This window comes from Corvus brachyrhynchos, unplaced genomic scaffold (genome assembly GCF_000691975.1).
Source record: "Corvus brachyrhynchos isolate BGI_N302 unplaced genomic scaffold, ASM69197v1 scaffold203, whole genome shotgun sequence".
Classification (NCBI taxonomy): domain Eukaryota; kingdom Metazoa; phylum Chordata; class Aves; order Passeriformes; family Corvidae; genus Corvus; species Corvus brachyrhynchos.
The window spans coordinates 757,718-779,006 of NW_008237408.1; the positions used below are offsets into that span (position 1 = coordinate 757,718).

Genomic DNA, 21,289 nt, shown 5'->3' on the forward strand with positions numbered 1-21,289 from the left:
ATTCTGATGATAAACAGCCACCAATCCCTCGGGAGATTTAACATGACACCTGCCTGGGTTTACAGCCTGCAACGTGTGGAATCCTCACACATGGCTGAAATCAGTTCCTTTTTTTGAGTCTCGGAGGGAATGGGGTGAGGAAGGAGGTGGGAGTGCAACACACCAAGGGAGAGTCTTTTTACACGACTGTTGTTGTGGTCTTGTCTTTTGGGGTGTTATTTTGGACCAATCATGCAGAATTTTAGATTTTTCTGTGGTTACAACCATTGAATAATTGCAAACAGCCTCTGGTCTTTCATCAGTGGGGCGAGAGTCACTTGCAGGGCTAATTCAGAGCTGGCTGAGCTTTCCCTGTTTCCCTTCATGTAGAAGAAACAGAAGCACCTGAAAGTAGGTAAGAATTTCTGGGGCTTCTTATTATTGGCCACACCTCATTTAGGATTATAGGATTCACTGAATAAACTCAAACATTGAACTCTTTATGCTTCTACTGCATGTTTTACATATGATGTTGTTCCTCCTGGATGAGACACAGTCAACAGGGCCTGGAAAATGGTTCAGCTCGTTTTAAAGCAAGGATTCCAGAGGTGTCTTCCTGGAAGGAATAGTACCACTTATTGCATGGCTTGGAGCAACCTGGGATAGTGGAAGGTGTCCCTGACCATGGCAGGGGGTGGAAGGAGATGAGCTTTAAGGTCCCTCCCAACCCAAACTGTTCTGGGATTCTGTGATAGTTATTCTGTGCTACAGTCAGTTTTCACTCTAGGATGCAGAAAGATTTTGGAAAGTGCTTATCCTCATGTACGACTGGGCACAATGAGAGTAGGCACCCATCCCATGTAATTCCAACTCTCCATTCCAGAGGTATGGAAATCTGAGCTAAAATCTCAGATTTCACTTATTCCCTGGAGAGATGAAGTCATCCTTGAGGGTAATCATGGAGTCACGGAATATCCTGAGTTGGAAGGGACCCACAAGGATCATTGATCCAGCTCCTGGCCCTGCACAGGATGTCCAACAATCCCACCCTGAGCCTGAGGGTGTTGTCCAAACTCTCCGGGAGCTCTGGCAGCCTCGGGGCTGTGACCATTCCCTGGGGAGCCTGTTCAGTGCCCAAGTGGGAACGGAGCCTAAGAAAACACAAGAGTTTTGACAAGGAGGCATCATCCGGGGTGAGGATGTTGAGCTCGGCATTAGGACATTTGGGATCTGCACTTGGCTTTACTGTGGGGAAAAATACCAGAATAGGAAGATGCCTCTTCTCCACTGAAAGGATGAAACCAATGAAGGAAGAATAACACTTACCCTCCCCTCTCTGGGGTTGTGGTTTTTATCATTCCTTATAACTTATAATACACTTTAAGAGTCCCTGATGAAATATACGAAACTTTGTCCTGGATAGTGAATTGGTTTTTTTCCATCCATGAGGGATTTTTCAGGTTGGGAGAGGATTTTGCACTCAGTCTGATTTAATTATTAGATATTAGAGGCTGGAGACTTAAAACTTGGGCTTCTGTGATCAGAGAAGGCAAGAAAGCCTTTGCCACCAGGAGCCAGCTTTTCCCTGTGCCCCAGCTCCTGGCTGGACAGAGGAAGAGGAGGAGGCACTGAGTCAGGCTGGGTGAGCAGCAGAGACCATGATGCAAAACTCCCCATCACCAAACCTGCAAGAGGAACAAGAGGAAAAAAACATCTTTAAAACCTCATTAGTTAATCATCGTCACCACAGATGGTGCCCAGCTGTAAGCTCCTTTCTGCTCACCCTAATCCCATTCCAAGCAGCTCCCCTTGCAAGAAGAGCCTGTTGGTTTTGTTATCTGGAGAAGTGGCGAGCATGGGAGCACCTGGTAGTGGGGAGAGCTGCCTGAGGGGGAGAGATGTAAAGCTTTAGGAGGGGAGGTGGGGGCCCATCTCCCTGCACAGGCAGGGGCTAAGCAGAAGCATCCCACCCTTTGCTCCCAGGGCTGAGGAGCAGGAGCCAGAGGAATTCTCTGCTTGGCTTTTGATCTCCACTGTCAGTGCTCGAGGAAGGCCTGACCTGGGATGGATTATTGACCTGAGCAAAGCTATGTACCTGGATTACCTTCGCTGTGGTGAGTGGAACCTGCCTCCCTCTGTCCCTTTCTAAGCTTTTAAATCAACACTGGGAAAAGGAGAAACAAGGGAGGTACTGGAGGATTGATGTTAACGCTGACTGCCTTTTTTCAGCAGCTCTGTCATCCTTTTTGATTTGTTTCCTACTAGGAAATTGGGATATTGCTGATTACGTGGGAGAAATGGGTGCCTGTGATAAACAGGAATTCTGCTTACAGGGAAAGGTTCCTGATGGGAACAAGCCATAGCTGGTGGCTGTACTTTGCTCTGTTGAGCAATGCAGATGTTATCCCTGGAAGGCCTCCAAGGGCTGTGTTTGTGTTTTCCTGGGAGGCTTTGCAGTGGGCTCTGTGTCCATCCTTTTTGAGACATTTCCCAAGAAAACAGGTCTCCTTTCTGACCAGAGCTGGATTCTGGTTTTTCTGATGTAACTTGCTGCAGCCACTTAAAGTCTCTGCTGCTATTTAGGGACAGCAGGAGATTGAGTGGATCAATCCCATAAGAAGATCTGTGCTCCTGTGCATGGAGAGGGGACTCCTGTCCATTTTAAGTAGTGCTGCCCAGGCAGGGAGCCAGGCTTGCTCCAGGCCCTGATGGGAGAGATGTCACTGTCACCACAAGCCCAGTTGGAATCTAAACCAGAATTTTCACTCTGATTTACTCTGTAAGATCTGAATAACCACAAGGCCTTTTTTTTTCTTTTTTTTTTTTATTTTGTTGGCAGCCCCTCAGTCCCTCTAAGCACAAGCTAAAAGGGGGGGCCTTGTGTTTTCTGGCTAACACGAGTCCCAGGTCATTAACCCTTGACAGTTCTTTGGTGAATTACTATCAAAAAATGAACTGATTTCTTGGGCTGAAGAGAGATTCACACAGTTGATGACATAAGGGTCATTTAGATCATCAAACATGACCATTTGAATAGAACATAGCCTTGAATTTTATCCTGTAGCTCCTTTGCTTTCTGACCTCTTCACATTGCATTAAGAAACTCACGGCAGGACCAGTGACCATTTGAATAGAACATAGCCTTGAATTTCATCCTGTAGCTCCTTTGCTTTCTGACCTTTTCACATTGCATTAAGAAACTCACGGCAGGACCACATAAACTGAATTAATACAGAAAGGAAGGTGAGAATGGATATAAATTCACCAGGAGGCCACAGGTCAGCATCCCACTGAGACTTTGAGGTGAAGAACGCAGCAATCCATGGTTGCCTCTGCTGAGAACCCAACTGATTCTACCTGTCTTTTATGGAAGGATGTTTTCTGGTGCCCATACCCCTGATCTGGGAATTTCTGCACCTCTGTGGCTCTTTTGTTTGGATCAGGATTTGTATTTGCTTGTAACATCTGAAACTCCAGTTGGTTCTTAGCCTGGCTGCAATCACTATGAGTTACTGGTTGTGCTGGTGATTGATTTCTCTTTATCTTCCATGTCTTCTACTCCCCCAAATTGCTCCTTACAGCAACTGAGGGCACAAGATAATGTTTCCATCTCTTGCTGGTTTTTTTGCTTGTGGGTTTTTCCCCCCCTGCTTCACTGGATCTCCTTTGGCTCTTTTTTGGAGCTTCAGTAAGTCTTTTTCTCCTCTCTTTTAATTTATTTCCCTGTAATTAAGGCTGTCTTCTTATTGTGCTTTGAAGAAACACAAACCATTGGCCAAGAGGTGAGTTTTATTGCTATCAATTGTTAAAAGTAATTTGTGCCCATTAATGTAGAAGAGGGACAAACCTCACATTTAAGTATAAAATGACATTTATAAGGCTTAGGTGGTTTAAATATATTTTAAATAATTTTGGAGAGATAAACAATGCATCTTTTAATCTCTTCCCTTCATAGTGTGATTCTTTTCCCCCTACCAAAAAAAAAAATCTTTTTTTCCCACTCAGTCTAGTTTTAAATAACCTCTAGGAAGGGGCTTCCACTCCTTCATTTGAAGGTTATTCCAATCTAAATGACCTCACTTGCCCTTTTCTCAGTTTTATCCTATCACATCTGTTTTTACCCTCTTGCTCTACATTAAGCTGTTCCCCTGCATGCCTGGGAAGAGGAAAAATTACAGCCTTAACATTCTGACCACTTAGAGAATGAAAAATACAGGCGAAAATCAAGACCCAGGTGCCTGGCTACTGCCATAAATGTTGTTCCAGAAAGGACTTGATTTCATCTCTTTATGCAGTGCCTCCACTCCTCATCTTCCCCTCAGCATAACTTATCTCCTGGCTCCCAGTCATTCCTCATTGTTCACTTCCAAGGGCTGAGAGCTCTCAACAATCGAGATCCTACTTTTTCCTTGGATCTTGGCTCCCTCCTGCCTGGCAGCTCTTGAGTTTTCCCCCGGGCATTAGTTGGCCAAGCAATGTATATTTAGTTCTTTCAACATTTTCTTTTCTCCCTCCTTCATCTCACCAACCCCTCAATCACTCTGCTGCTTTTCTCCAAAACCTCTCAAAATTGGCAGCATCCTGCAGGCTTGTGGTTGTCCAGTGCTACCCTGAGTCTTCCTCCTCCTGCAGGGCATGGAAGTCGAGCTTGTTGCCTGACTTTTTTTGGTGTTTCCGCTGACGTTGGTGCCCTGGATCGTGAGAAGGACCTGGTGTGTGCTTAAGGGCTTAGAGGGAGAGGTGGGTTATGGAGAAGGGAGAGCAAATGCTCCCATGGCTGTTTCCAAGCAGCTCACCTGGAAACAGTGGAATTGTGTCAGAAATTGGCTTTGTCCCCCTCTCTTTGCTTTAATGCAGAAGTGAAAATCATGATATCGAGGCCAAGGAGACAAAGGTCGTGTTCCTACTGCTGTCCCAATGACCAAGCAAGTAGTACTGGGCAGATTACTTGATCCATCAGGACCTCAGTTTTCCTTTTAGCCTTTGTCTCTTCTGTCTGATGCTCTGAGAAACTGTGGATACCCAGTCCTGGAAGTGTCCAAGGCCAGGTTGGACGAGGCTTGGAGCAACCTGGGATAGTGGAAGGTGACCCTGCCCATGGCAGGGGGTGGAAGAAGATGATCTTTGAGGTCCCTTCCCACCCAAACTATTCTGATTCTATGATCTGAAGAGGAGGCTCAGGGGGGACCTTATCACTCCCTCCAACTTCCTGACAGGAGGTTGCAGTGAGGTGGGGTCAGCTTCTCCTACCATGACTACACTGAGAGGTCCAGAGGAAATGGCCTTAAGCTGAGACGGGAGATTCAGATTAGATATCAGAAAAAAATTTTTTCACTGTTTGTGTGGTCAGGCATTGGGAGGGGCTGTCCAGGGAGGTGTTTAAGGAATCGTCATCCCTGGAGGTGTTTAAGAGGTGTGGATCTGGTACTGATGTGGTTTTAGTGGTTTAGGGGCTACAGTGGCAGTGCCGAGCTGATGGTTGGACTGGATGATCTTGAAGGTCTTCCAGCCCTGATGATTCTATGATTCCATGATCCAGTGGCAGCAATGCAGCACGGCCTGGATGTTAGCCAGAAAAGGGAGACTGGCTCACGTTGCGGCACCCAGAGAGCAGAGGTGACTCTCTGTGTGCTCACACCTGATCCCAGCAAGTCTGTTCCTGCCCGAAGGCCTGGGCCTGTGCTGCCTGGCCGTGTCCATGTCCCAGCGTGTGCATTCCCCATCCAGCCTTGGAGCACTGCTGGAATCCAACAGAGTAATAAATCAGTAGAAATTATACCTGCTTGCTCAATAGACATGATGCTCATCCCAGAGCCACCTTGTGCCAGTTCTGCTCTTTAAACAAACATGGTTTTTTTGACTTTTTATCCACGTGCAGTCAGTAAAGCTGTGAGAATTCTTTCCTGCCTGATGGAATCGTGTACAGGTGCCAGTTAACCTCCAGTTTCCATTCTGGGTTGCACTGGGTAGGACTGGGAGTGACAGAAGTGCAGAGCCCAGAGAGCAATGGGACTGGCAGGTAATAAAAATAACCTGCAAAGTTGTCACCTGGGGAAGGGGCTGGAGCACCAGCAGTGGCTGAGGGAGCTGGGAGAGGGGCTCAGCCTGGAGCAAAGGAGGCTCAGGGGGGATCTTCTGGCTCTGCACAACTCCCTGACAGGAGGGGGCAGCCAGGGGCAGGGCGGGCTCTGCTCCCAGGGAACAGGGACAGGATGAGAGGGAACAGCCTCAAGCCAGGGGAGGTTTAGATTGGAGAATAGGAACAATTTCTTCTCCCACACAGTTGTCCAAGCCTGGCACAGCTGCCCAGGGCAGTGGTGGCATCCCCATCCCTGAAGGGGTTTAAAACCTTGTGGTTGTGGCACCTGGGGACATGGGTTAGTGGCCTTGGCAGTGCTGGGGGAATGGTTGGACTCGATGATGTTTGAGGGCTTTTCCAACCTAAATGATTCTGTGACCTAAATGTAGAATATTTGATCGAGCGTTACTAGGGAGAAACACATTTGCAGCAACTTTTGGTACTAAAACTGCACCTAAGAATAATGAGGCCACTACAGCTGCTTCAATAAGTTGCAACAGTTTGGTGGAACTTTTTGCCCTACTTCTGGGAATATTCCCAGCTGCATCAAAGTTTGTTTGAAGTTGTCCCATACCAACTGCTCCCAGGCTTCTCTTGCGTTTAGCATTCTTTCTGCATTAGCTGACCAGACTTATTCACCAGGTGTCATCCTCAATTCTTGACTGCATAAGCCAATCTCTTGTCACTGAGATGTGGCCACGAGGCCTGGCAGAGAGGGAGTTCTGACTTGCCCTCCACAAATACCTCAGCGAGCCCATGAGCACATTTGGCAGGTGCCCTTGCCATTAAGGTTCAGGCAAAGTGAACACTGAAGTCAGAAAAACATGGCCCTTGGCCAACCCATGGAAAAAAATTCGGCATAGATAATCCCAGGTATTTTTTGCAGTACTTTTCCAGACCTATTCCCATTCGCTTGGCTATTCACTACCCATTTCAACATGCTAGCACTTCAAGCTTCCTCAGAGGCATGCAAAGCCTCTTAATAAATAATCTTGCTATTCCTTATCACATCTGCCTTTGAGTGAGACGCAGGACAAATGGAACAGTGTCCCCATCCGAATCCAGGTCAGGATCAGACGTAAGCTGCGAAATGGTGGTAGTGAGGGGCTGAGCGATCGCTGCAGTGTTACATAAGCTCTGCTTTAGCTCCAACACGGTTTACAAGATCTGTGGTTTTGGGATGGGTATGAGGCCAGGGAAAGGAGGTGCATGGCAGCAAGGACTGTATCTCTCCCTAAACTTTTACTTGCTGCCTAATCCCATAATGTAAAAAACATTTCATGCTCCATGGATTGAGAGGTGTGAGCTGGATTGGCCAACCCTCACAGTCCTCAGGAGAGGCAGGTGCAAGAAAGATCTTCAGATCAGCTGAGCATGGTACGGTCAAAGGTGAAAACATGGAAAAAATTGAGAGGTTAAGCACTGGAAGGGGCTGCCCAGGGAGGTGGTGGAGTCCCCATACCTGGAAGTGTTCCCCTGGATGTGACACTCAGTACCGTGGTCTCCTTGACAAGATGGTGTTTGGTGACAGGTTGGAGTCAATGATCTTGGAGAGGTTTTTTCCAACCTAAATGATTCTGGGATTCTGTGACTGCAGAAGTGAAGAATTTTATAGGCAGTATTTGGAATGGATCTTGTGTAATATCGTGAAAACTGATAAAAGTTTATAAAGGCTGAGATAAGGTCACTCAGAAACAGGTGTTTTACAGGAAGGGATGGCAGGAGGTTTGGGAGCAATTACAGCCAGGAATCTGTAAGATCTGGCAACAGTCCAGATGGGAGTGTTTGGTGTGAAGGAGATGAAGGTGTTGAACGTGACACGGAGGTCATGAGCCTGGGTGTTGTGTGAGTGTGGGTTATTCCAGCAGGGAAGGAGGAGCTGTGGTGGGAGATAAGAGGGTGTTCTTCTAACTGTGATAAAAGGCTGTTCAGGGATTTCATGGAGTCTCCCTCTCTGGAGGCGTTCCAAACCCACCTGGATGTGTTCCTGTGTCACCTGCTCTGGGTGATCCTGCCCTGGTGGTGTGGGTGGACTGGAGCATCTACAGAAGTCCCTTCCAACCCAAATTATTCCATGATTCTGTGGATATTGTTGACAGAACCAGCTCTGGGAAAGCTCAGGAAGGAAAGGACAGACCCAGCAGTGGAGAGTTACACCTGACACCATGAGTGTCAAGGCTGATGTCACCAGCTGACATCACGGAGATCACGATGTCGACAGAGAGGGAATGAGGGTGAGGAGGAAGCACCAGGACACTCAGATCCTTATCTGTGGGGTGAAGGCAGCAGAAAAGACCAAGTCTCAAAAACATGGTGTCCATTGCTGTGGAGGAGAACTGGATCTCAACTGCAGCTCACATGGAGAAGGGGCAGAAGGTGTTTTTTTTTTTTTAGCTGTTTTGATTTTAAGTCACAAGTTCAAATGTGGAAGCTTTTAAAGGACCCAAACCGTGTCTAAATACAAAATTTCTATTTTTTTCCAAGCATTCTTTCAAATGCTTTGAAAGAGTAATTAAGGTGAAGCAAAACTTTTAATTCAATCTAATTTTTTTATTTGACTTTCTCAAGAATATCAAAGGGATGCTATTTGAAGGGTCAGCTAAGGAGGAAATGCAGTGCTTTTGGGGGACTTTTTCCCCCTTCCTTCTCAGTATTTCAGGTGTTCATTCTCAGTAATTATTTTAAATTCAATTAAAAAAAAAAAATTAAAAAAAAATTTTGAAGAGTCAGCAAGGAGCCATTCGAGCATTCATTTCTCATAATTTAGAGCCAGGACACAGGGAATGAGACACAATGGATGAAACAACTTTCTTGTCACCTTCTGTGTTCATCACCTTGAGCTTCTTTTCCAGACAGTCGAAAGAAACAATAGTTCTAAGATAGAGTTCATTTGAGACTTCCAGTTAAGGATTAAGGATATAGAGCCTGTTAGAGTGAGTCCAGAGGAGGCCATGGAAATGCTCCAAGGGCTGGACCCTCTCTGCTCTGGAGCCAGGCTGGGAGAGCTGGGGGTGTTCACTTGCAGAAGAGAAGGATCCAGGGAAACCTCAGAGCCCCTTCCAGTGCCTAAAGGGGCTCCAGGAGAGCTGGAGAGGGACTTGGGCCAAGGGCTGGAGGGACAGGACACAGGGAATGGCTTCAAACTGCCAGAGGGCAGGGACAGATGGGATATTAGAGAGAAATTCTTCCCTGTGAGGGTGGTCACCTGGCCCAGGTTTCCCAGAGAAGCTGTGGCTGTCCCTGGATCCCTGGAAGTGTCCAAGGCCAGGTTGGATGGGGCTTGGAGCAACCTGGGATAGTGGAAAGTGTCCCTGCCCACGGCAGGAGGGGGAAGAAGATGATCTTTAAGGTCCCTTCCAACCCAAACTCTTCCATGAGTTGAACGCAGCCTGAAAGACATCGTATCTTTCTGGTGGCTCTGAAGGAGGGCTAGAGTGACCTTTTCAACTGAAGATATTGCAGACATCCACGTCCAGCCTGAATTTTCCTGCCCAGTAGGATTTGTCTCGCATTATCCCGGCATTGCCTGATCCTTGTCCCTGCTCCCTGTCTGCACACGATCTCCCTGACCCTATTTAGGATTGAGCAGTTGTGGGGCCACCTGACTGTATGAACCCACCAGGACACTTTGTTCTTCCAGGAGGGCCCCACAGCATCTGGGAAGGAGCATTTGTGTCAGAAATACCCCCCATTGTCCCACAGCTGGTGGTGGAGGGGAAGCATTGTCCCTTCTGCTCCTGCACAGTGCCCAGGCAGAGCAGGTGTTCAATCCCAAGAGATCCCATGAGCTCCTGCTGGCTCATCTGATCAGAGAGTCTGGCACTGGGATTCAAAAGATGAGGGAAATTAAGAACAGTTTAATTGTGTTAAAAGTGTAGGAAAGCAAAAATCGCAGAAAACACCAAATTTAGACTTTGGCCAGGGTGCCAGCATTAGCAATGCTACCCTGCATGAGAGGTCAGAGTTTTGCTGACATGAACGAAAATCAAGGATAAGTAAGAACTGGAAGAATGTAAATCTTGGGGGTAGAGAAAAAGTAGTGGAAAAAGCAGGATTAATAATAAATTAATAAGGAGGACAATAATTCAAAACTGGCTATGTTATTGAACACCTTTAAAAAAATCTCCTAAAGAAGAAAACTATAGGAGAGTGGTTTGGACAGGATTTGAAGTGAGGAAGGAAGTCACTATAAAAAAATGCAATTGGTAAAGAACAAATGGAGGAATCCTTGAAAAAAAAAAAATGGAAAGAACACAGATCAGCTTTGCTGATCTTGACAAGTTCGAGTTTAGAGAATGAACTGAGAAACCAACTCTGTCACTTCCCAAAGGCAGCTGATGTGAACTGGGATGAATAAGGGAGAAAAGACTGGGATAATATCCCCAATAATTTTTTTTCCCCTGTTACTCAGAGCCAAAAGGAGTCACTCCAGGTGAGACCTTGTGTCTTCTAATACAATGGAGCAAATGTTGAGGCCCAAATAAGAGCACAGATGTATGGCAGAAGAATTCCAGACAAAAGGCCAGATAAACACCTGATTCCAGAGAAATTTGACTGCTTCTACTCTTTATCAGATTTTACACAGTGCTGGATTTGTCTTGGTAAATTATTTAAAAGCGTTTTAGAAAGAGGCATTGTTGGATGAATAAATGCTGTCCATGGATTCAATAATGCACATTGAAAAAGTGAGAGAGAAAGGATATATGTGTTGGAATGTGGAGGGAGCTGATTTGATTTAATATATTTTAAAATAACTTTTTTAAGAGTGTAAAAGACACATTAATGAAAACCAAAATTGATAATCGTTTGGAAGGAGCTGAGGGTACAAGAAAGGAAAGAGAAATCATATAAAAGGGCTTGGAAATGTTAACAATGGTTAGAAAAATTAGATCTGTACTGGGGAAAAAAAAAGGCAGTGTTGCATTCAAAGGTTTAATAATCTCAAGTAAATGTTTTATTGGAAATGGAAAATAGGGAAATGATGGTGGTGTAGAGGAAATTGATTCGTGCCTTACAGAGATGGAAACACTGGGATGCAAATGGTTGTTGGACGTATGGAGAACCACATGCTGAACTCAGGAGGTCCGGGCAATAAAGTGTCTGTGTGTTTGAAGGTTTGGGTGTTGTCCTGAGGAAGGCTTGGAGTGGTTTTTTGTGGAAACTGGAAAAAACCTTCCAACCCCTGCAGTTTCTGGAGCCTGTGGTGAGTTCCTTCTCCTGACATACAGCCCTGAGCTGCCAGGCCAGATCCAGCTGCAGACTGAAACCTCTCCAAAGCTTCTGGGGACTCTCTTCGTTCATCTCTCAGCAATCATCTTCTGGGTGGCAATTTGTAGGCATGGCTTGCCTCAGGTTCTGGGTTTTGTGCATATTCCTGGTTCTTCAGCTGCTCACTCCAATCACCTGGTTTGCTTCCCTGGATGCTGAACTTTCTCAGCTTCTTCTGTCATTCCCTGTTACAGAGGGGAATTCCCTGCTACAGAAGAGCTCACCAACCTAGGAGATCTCAGCTGCTTCTCTATAAACTCCTTATGTGCCTGAGCTTCCTCCTGGGAGCTGGAAACAGCTCTGGGATGAGAGGTGAGAGGTACAGGATCCACCTTGTGTGGCTGTGATCACATAATCAAGGGACATCCCTACCAGACAGTCTCCATGGGGAGGCAAAACAACTGCTAATATATGCTTGGCCCATTCCTGATCCTTGTGATCCGTGTGCTTTTGGGATTGTGTTCCTTGTATGCAATTAATTGTATCAATTTTAGGTTTGAGTTGGGCACGCTGCTCCAGTCTGACGTGATGAACAGAATCATGGAATCACAGAATATCCTGAGTTGGAAGGGACCACAAGGATCACTGAGTCCTACTTGTGGCCCTGCACGGACACCCCAACAATCTCCCCCTGTGCCTGAGTGCATTGTCCAAACACTCCTGGAGCTCTGGCAGCCTTGAGGCCGTGACCATACCCTGGGAAGCCTGCTCAGTGCCTGAGCATCCTGTGGGGGAAGAACCTTTTCCTGATATCCAATCTAAACCTTCCTTGGACACAGCTCCAACCATTCCCTCAGGTCCATTCCCTGGTTATTAGAGAGGAGAGAAATAACACATTTGTCCGTCAGTTTCTTGGTACAAACATGCAGAGCAAGTTGGGCATCAAACTCCACCTCAAAAGGAAATGCTGAGTTATTTTCCCCCAGAGTGCCAGAAACGTGAGTAAAGGGCAGTGCTGCTTACCTGTAACAGTATTACTGGGAAATGCCTGGTTTCAGCACTAGAAATACCCTCTGAAATGAAAGGCATGTCCCCAGATTCTAGAGGTATTTCTGACCTCTTCCCGGAGCTGAATAATGCTCAGTCTGAAGCACCCAGATGGGGCTGTTGCTGTAGGATCCCATTGCAGAGACAATGTCATTAGGGCTGTGTCACAGCCAAATGGGCTGCACAGGGAGGTGGTGGAGTCCCCATCCCTGGAGGTGCCCAAGGAGTGACTGGACATGGCACTCAGAGATCTGGGCTGGGTGACAAGGTGGGGATCAGTCACAGGTTGGACTCAGTGATCTTGGAGGTCTTTTCCAACCTCAATCAGTCTGTGATTCAGGGTTGTTGTTTCAGTAGACCGCAGCAGGGTGTTGAACAGCAAGTGGCAGAACTGGCCTCCCTGCCTCTAATCTATTAAACCCTCATTTTCATTTTAGGAAAGAAATCCTACATTTCTCTAGGAAAAGAAAACCAGCCTTCTGCATTAGGTCTTCTCTGCTCCCTTCAGTGGGAAAGTGCTCTAAAATCTCGCAGAGGACTGCGCTTATCAGCATCCTGGAGGAGATGTCACAGTGTGATTGGACTGAGGGGCTCCGAGATGGGAACCAGAAAAAAAAAGGGGTAATAAACGGGCATCGCGGTGTTGCTGTCCCTGCTCACCAGGAATCACAGAATCATTAAGGTTGGAAAAGCCCTCTAAGATCATCGAGTCCAACCCTTAACCCATCACTGTCACTAACCCATGGTCCCAAGTGCCACATCTACATGTCTCCTGAGCATTTCAAGGGATGGTTAATCCATCATTTCTGTAGGCAGCCTAAGGAGAAAGCAAAACTCATCACTGAAGAGTTTGAACCAAGTGTTAGTTTAGAGCCAGTCTTGGTAAGGTCTGTCCTGTCTGAGGTCCTGATACTGGAACCAGACCTTTATGGCTCAGTCCCTAATCTCTGAACTGATACCAGGAGTTTGTTCTTCAGCTTCACAAATACATCTTTTATTTGCATAGTGAAGGCACCTCTTGCCAAAGGAATAACCACAGAATGGTTTGGGTTGGAAGGGACCTTAAACACCATCTAGCTCCAACATTCAACCTCCAGAATTTCTCAACTCATGTATTTTATCTCATGTTGAAGGCACTCAATTTCATGATTTAAACCCATGGAAAATGAAGCATCAACTGTAGAGACCTTGTCAACAGGATAAGTGCTTTAAAATAAGGAATATTGGGGAAAAAACCCATATTTTTTAGCAATTTCAGTGGTTTTTCTTTCTTGGCACCTGTGTTTGATGGCTGAAAAACTAATTAGCTAATATATCTAGAATAGCAGGGAGATTTTCTGTCGATGAATCTGATCCCTGAGACTACTTCTTATCCTCCAGAAAGCTGGGCTTCTTTATTACCTGGGTTAAGTGTGGTTTAATCCTTTGCATTGGAATCTGTACCTGGAAATGCAACTTGGATTGCTGTGCTTTGAGTATTGACTTGTTCTGAAGTGATATGGACCCAAACAAAGAAAAAGAAGTACATTCTTCAAAAAAAAAACCCAAACTAATAAAAAGCCCTACCTACCCTGTTAAATAATCCCACCACTGCCCACCCAAAACCCAGAACAACAAAAAAGTCACGTGTACAAATGAATATTTAAATTTTTAGAAGGAAATCCAGTGATCACAGAAGGGAAGGGCAAATAATGGTAAAGAAATTGGAGGTGGAATATTCCATCAGATCCCAGAAAACATCTCTGATGACAGAACAGTTCAGGTGGCTGCAAAGGATGGATCACATTAAACTGGCATTTAGGTGGATCCCAGTTGCTACAGGGACGTGAACCAGTGCAGACGACCTTTGGAGAATCTGCCTTGCCTTTGCTGAATCACAGAATAAATTGGGCTGGAAGAGGATTTGGAGGTACTATCACACACTCACAGTCTCAGTAGATCAGAAGAGTCTTCAATATCCTCACACTTAGCTGTTCCTCCACCTTTGAGGCCCCAGTCTCTGATCATCATCATGAATTTGGTTTTCTTCTCCCACCAAAATGGCATTTTTACTGCTGTCACTTGTGTCTGCCATGTCTTAGTGCTTTGCTCTTCTGTGAAGATTCTATCCCACACCTATACCATGCCCTAGGCAGTTATAGACAAGGATGTGGATGTTTCCAAGTCTTTCTCCAGGTTCAACAATTCCAGTGTTCTTATCATTTCTGTTCACATCATGCCCTCCTAGAGTCATAGAAGGGACCTTAAAGGCTGCCATGGGCAGGGACACCTTCCGCTAGACCAGGTTGCTCAGATCTCCATCCAACCTGTCCATTAATGTTTCCAGAGATGGAGCCTTTACCCATCCATCTACCCTGTAAATTCCCAACAAAATCCCAGAAGAGAAGGAAAAGAAATAAATGCTTTAAGATGCAGTGAATCTAAACCCTACTAGAAAACGGTCAATGAAAATGTTCTAAGCTGTAGCTGCTGTCAAATCCAGGAGATTTTTGGCATACAAGACTGAGTTTACATCTCCAGCTTCCTTTGTGATCCAACAGTCAAGTTCAAGGAATGGTGTCAATCCCTGACATCTCCAACAGTGTTCCTGCCTGGAGGTGATTTTCCGTGTGTTTGAGACCAGCTCTGACAGGGATCTGGGTGAGGAAAATTGCGGCGGTTTAGGCTCATTCATCCATGGATTAGAATGATACGTTGGCTGTTGGAAATCTCCTTCTCAAACAATGAAAAACTTAAAGCCCTTTTGACAATCTTTTTCAAGTAATTTAAGTAACTAATTGAGGAGAAAATATACATTCTATCCATTTTGGTCTCCTTTTTTCCAGATAATTATAATACATTCATAGGGAAATGGATAATCTGCTTTCCAATTTAATGTTTTTATCTTTTTATGAATCAAATTTCTCAAAGTTTGTAATTTTCCAACCAAGACTTTGTCTTGGTTGGATCATAAATACTCCTTGTTAATTAAGATCACTTTGATATTTAAAAAATATTTTTCTTCATCAAAAAGAGCACGGGGCCAATTGAAATGAGCTTTTTTTAGAAAAAACATGGTTACATCTTCAAGCAGATTCATCTTCCTTGCTAGAAACTCTCACCTTTTCTGGGAAAAATTCCACATGAAATCATTTTGTTCATGATTTCCCTGGAAGACAAACTTGGAGTTTTCAACCAGCTGCATTCCAAATATTAGTGGTGGTCTGTAAATTTTTCTTCTGTCTGGAAGAAATGACTGCAGAAGTAGAAGCTGCAATTACTTGCAGGGGAAGAGAAATTTCCAGCAAAATTCTGCACCCTGATTAATCAAAAAAAGCCATATAAAAATTGATACTGGGACTATACAGGTGAGAGGAAAGGAACCGATTTTAGTATCAAGTGGGATTAATGAAAGGTCGCTGCTGGATGGGGTGGATTCTTCATAATTTAAAGTATTTAAGTCAAGTCTGGAAGCTCATCATAAAGGCCTCAAAGAGTGGTTATAGGCCCAGTGCTTAATTCATGAAGTCACATTCCCTGACAGCTCTCCTGCCTTGACTCAGGCACCTTCTGGGCGACACCTGGATTCCTCTACTTCTTTTACACCCTAACAGAAAGAAGGAGGAAAAAAACTATCCAAGGTAAAACCAGGGCAAACAACAGAAGGTGAAGGCTGATGTGAATGTATGTTAATGCTGCAGGAGAAGGAGCCCCCCAGGAGAGCTGGAGAGGGACTTTGGACAAGGAACGGGAGGGACAGGACACAGGGAATGGCTTCCCACTGGCAGAGGGCAGGGATGGATGGGATATTGGGAAGGAATTGTTGGCTGTGAGGGTGGGGAGGCCCTGGATCCCTGGAAGTGTCCAAGGCCAGGTTGGAGCAATGTGGGCTAGTGGAAGGCGTCCCTGCCCATGGCAGTGGGTGGAATGAGAAGGTCTTTAATGTCCCTTCCAACCCAAACCATTCCATTTGGTTTTGGCTAAGGGGTCACGCAGCTTCCTCTGTGTGAATTCCAGCAGCAGAGGTTTGATGGGGTTTAGAAGTCCAGAAGTCTAGCCCTGCCTGCTATAGTTTAAACTATAGTTTATAGTTATAGTTTATAGCTTTTGAGATATTTTGAACGTTGATGGGAAATTGGAAAACAGGGACCAGTTCCCTGGCACAGCCCTGAGTAGAAAGGCCTCCATCAGTGCTTCAGTCTTTCCCACGGATGGACTCCTACAAATTTTCCTGTAGAGCTGCAACCTTTTATACTCAATGCAAGCCTACAGAGAGATGACCTTGGTCCTCGGGGTCAAGGATACCACAGAAATGGCCTCTGGACCCTCAAAGATGCGTCCACAGCTGGAAGAGCAGTCCTGTATGAAGAGGACTATCATGGATGCTACACTGACATTACATTTAGAAAATTCCAGTTAAGGATCTGAAATGTATAACTTGTGGAATTTCTTCTTGCAGGATCCCCAAATCCCTGCCCTTGTAATAGAAGCCCTTTATGACCCTGATCTCTCTGCAGCTGATTGGTTTCTATAAAGGAATGTGCTTAGTGCTGGGAGTGAGAAAGATGCAGCAGCTGTGTCAGTAGTGGAATCACAGAATCACAGAGTCATTAAGGTTGGAAAAGACCTCCAAGATCATCATGTCCAATCTTCAAGAATTCCAGTCCATACAGGAGTGAGATTTCTCACTGATTTTCTACCTAAATCCAACTGAAGTTGTTATTGTTGTTGTTGTTATGTGCGGGTTTTTTGCAAGGAGGAGCAGAGAGAGAAAACAGGAAGGCTCTTAGAGGTGAATTATGAGAGAGCAAGTAATTTCCCATTATTTGTCATTCACGTGCTTGTCTGGTTTTATTTCATGCCCAAATCTCAATGATCCAGCTGTTGAGCATCATTCTGAGACTGTGACTTTGACATCTGCCATGAACTTGAAAATTTTGGGATTAGGGCTCTCCAGATTTTCCTGTTTCATTTTTCCCTGAAGAAGTTGTTACAGATCTCATCCATCTCTCTCCTGATTAAGGGACTATCACCCAGGTGAGAAGTGACACATCCACACAAGTCCTTCAGAGACACCATCATCCTTACTCCACTCCCACTGATTCCTCCGGACTTGCCAAAAGACAAATATGATTCCAAAGCATTTTAATGAGTGGGCTGGATCGGGAAAGTTTTCCAGGTCTCTGCAGGCCTTTGTTTAAGAGGAGAATTCCCTTTCTGGCCTGGATTGCACTTCCAGTTGTACTGGTGTGATTTCAGAGCCGAGTCAGATTTATACCAGAGTTACATGGGCACAAGGAAGAGAGGGATTGGGCAAATTGTGCCTAAAGCCCCAGTGGATTTGAGAGCCTTCTCCAGCAGCTTAGGTAGCTTTTCTTTCTATCCTTAGCAACACAGCCCTGCTTAACCCTCCAAGCTGTGGTCAGTCATTTTGAGGCCAGTTTGATTGACAGCAAGTAACCTGTTAACATTTTTCCCTGCCTTGTGCAGTGTATTTGATCCTGTAGGTGGCTGGTTGGATGCGTTGCTTTTTTAAATTATTATTATTTGGTTGATTTTATTTTTAATCCCTTGGATATTTTGTAAGAAAAAGTCATCTTGAGCAAGAGGGATGAAGTATTTCAATGTAAGTACAAAAATATGCATTGAGACTTCTCTTATTTCTCTAAAAAGATGTATTTGGGCAAGATGAGCATTTTCCTTTGCAGATTAGCAGTAGAATTCCCTTCCAATTCTGACCCTTCAAATAGATAATATTAAACTTCTCTGTATGGCAACTGTTTATATTTCCTTTTTTTTTTGTGGATATACGGCTTTGTAAGAGCAGATCTGACAGACCCTCTAGGCTGGGGTGGGTAATCAGCTCTATCACCCAAAACTCAAGGAAAAATATTCTTTTAAATCAGTCATCTGTGAAATTATTCCCCAAGAAAAGTAGTATTGGGAAAGTGTGTTACGGTTTGCCTTGTATTTAGTTTTTTCTGTACTTCTTACAATATGATTTAACAGCTTGAAAAATGTAGAATAAATCCTTGGGAAGCAGTTTAGATTTCTGGGAATGCAGTCAGCATATTGTGGATCACCATTTGTCCAGTGACTACAATTTGGATAATGGGTTTGTTTGGAAATGATGCTGTCGCTGGCTGAAAGCTCCAATGTGGGGCTTGTGGAGAAAAAGTGAAACCCACCTTTCTGGAAGCCGCTGGAAAATAGAGAAATGAGGTGTTTTTTCCCTGGAAATGATGAGTTGGAGTGATGAATTGACCTTTCACTGGGAAATAAATAAGTGAATAATTGCTTGGTGAAATGTGTACGTGGAAAGAATAAATCATACTGAAATCTTTTGGGTGTACACGGATATAAATAAAAGCAGGGATTTGTCACAATAATAGTCTTTCAAATGATGCTTAATTTCTATTCTCACTTAGCTGAGCTTAAACTTCCATTTATTGCGGCATTTGCTGTAGTACAACGTGCACAAATATTTCACTTGAGGGTACCGTGGTAGGAATATAATGGTTTTGTTCTAAAATGTCGAGAAATTCAGCATTTACAGCTTTTTGAATGCTCCAACAGTGACGAAATTCCCATTAGTGGCAGTGGGCACCAAACCGATCCTCCAAAGAATGAATTGTGATTATCACAATTATTCATACTAGAACTTCATTCAGCTGCTGCAAGAGGGGTAACCAGGAGCAAACTGGAGGAACCATGTAATTATAAATACATTTACTGTTTTCTAATTCATTTGTAAGCATTAAAAAGTTTCCTTTCTTGTAAGAGATATTTTGGAAGTTACAATAGAAAACTGATGCCAATTAAGAATAGAATTTGGAAAATAAATTGGATATAGATGTCTGTGGCCAGAACCCCCTTCTGCAAGTTATAATTCTACTGATCCCTTACTAACAATTCAAATGGTTTCCTATCTGTCAGCAGATAAATGACCAGAAGATGACATTTCTAAGTGCCATTTTTAGAGTCTCCATTTAAGTCTGAGTAATTAACCCAGAGTAAACTGGGGAATCACTGTTCATATTCATGAAATAAATGTGTTGTGCTCATTACAGCCAATATTTTAGCAGTTGTAAAAATAGTGTTAATTCTTTTTTTTTTTTTTTCATGTCAAAATCAAAGTGTCTTCTTTTTTTGGCATAATAGTTTCATTCCATATGAGGTCTGAATTTTTTAGCAATTGGCTTCCATGACAATGGATTTGATAAGGGAAAGTAACAAAGAGTCTCGTCTTCATCAGGAAAAAGACATTAAAAACACTTGTGTTCAAAAAGTGGGATGCAACCACCAGACTGAAACACCAAAATCAGTTTATTTATGAAGGACACCAACTGCCCCAACAAAAATTGGGCAGATCATCTCCAACCAATTTCAAATTTTCCCACAGTTTAGCAGAACCAAATTTTGTAGTTATTTTTGATGTCTTGTAATATTTGTTACTTGTTTCCATAACTGCCAGAAATTTTTCATCCAGAACTCAGCACATTTTGGCATGGCCTCTTCTAAAACCATATTGCTCTGCCCCTCAGTGAGCTCAGGACTGATTGTGTGCTACAAAGTGTAATCACAACATGAAGAAATTCGGTTTTGTTTTGGTTTTTGTCACATTCCAGTCCACAGGGTTAAAGGGTTACATGAGAATCTCAGTGCTGTGCTTGTAAAAATAAAGCTGAAATAATCACTGTCTCTGATAATTTCAGAGAAAACCTCAAAAATATAATCAAGGAAGACATAAAATTCCAAAGGACAACAATACACTTCTTGTGGGTTTCACTTGGTGTCTGACTCATGCTTTTTGTGCCTCGGGGGCAACTGACGCTGTCTGGATTCCCACTGGAATCTGCAGGACCAGGAGGGTTTGACTGTGACGAGCAGGGTTATGGATGCTCTCCCTGCTGTGCTTCTCTGTATCTGCCTGATCCATGAGTTCCTAAGACTTGTTGGTACAATCTACTCGTGACGGAGCTGATGTGAGGAGCACAAACCTTGCTCCAATGTCAGGCTCCAATCCTGTGTGACTCAAACAAACACCAATCCGTTTTTCCTTCTCTTTGCAGTTATCTTTAAACAAGAGGGATGACTCAGGTGCCTGCTGACTACCTGTCAAACACCAGCTCCTACAACTATGAGCCACCCCTCCCCTCCGTGGCTCGGGCCAGCACCCTCACCAGGGTCCCTCCAGCCAAAAAAATAACATTCTTCAAGAGTGGAGACCCTCAGTTTGCAGGAGTCAAGATGGCCATCAACCAGCGGAGCTTCAAGAGCTTCCACGCGCTCATGGACGACCTCTCCCATCGGGTCCCACTGCCATTCGGGGTCCGGACCATCACCACCCCACGAGGAATACATTGCATCAGTGAGCTGGACCAGCTGGAGGATGGAGGGTGCTACCTGTGCTCTGACAAGAAGTACGTGAAGCCCATCAGCATCACCTCTGGGGGACACAGGCCGGCCCCGCCACGGAACAGTCGCCCCTCCAGCACCACGAGAAGAGTGGCTCAGGAAGGCAAGCTGGAAGATTATTCCACACCTTTCACTTACCATGGCCCCAGAATACCCAAGAAAATCACTCTGGTTAAGAATGGGGAAAGTGGATTTCGGCGCTCCATCATCCTGAACCGCAGAAATGCCCGCAGTTTCAAAACGCTCCTGGATGAGATCACGGAGATCCTGCAGTTCCCAGTGAAGAAGCTCTACACTGTTGATGGGAAGAAGGTAAATATCTCTGTGCTGGTCAGTTGTTCAAACAGAGTCATCACATTCCCTGTGATGAAAATCCTTTAGCTCATGGGTCCAAAAGTTTACCTACATTACCTTACTCCTTCAGATTTTGTCACAATAAACGCTTCCCCATTAATTACACAAAAGTTTGATGTAGAATAATCTTGTTCAGCCACTCAAGAACTCCATTCCAAATATTGTTTGTGGTCAATAGGAGGTTTAATGTTTTGCACGTGGGCATAAAACCCTAAATAAACTTTT

At 44.6% G+C, this 21,289-nt stretch overlaps 1 protein-coding gene across 1 annotated transcript in view; it reads left to right on the top strand.

Annotated features, from left to right (window-relative positions):
- Window positions 1-1,829: 1,829 nt before the first annotated feature.
- The window catches only part of RP1L1 (retinitis pigmentosa 1-like 1), a 46,433-nt gene continuing 26,973 nt past the window's right edge, over window positions 1,830-21,289 (top strand). Inside the window, 2 exon segments of the mRNA XM_017730839.1 lie at window positions 1,830-2,093; window positions 20,365-21,022. Of these exon segments, the coding sequence (XP_017586328.1) occupies window positions 20,384-21,022 (639 nt within the window). The 5' untranslated portion in view covers window positions 1,830-2,093; window positions 20,365-20,383.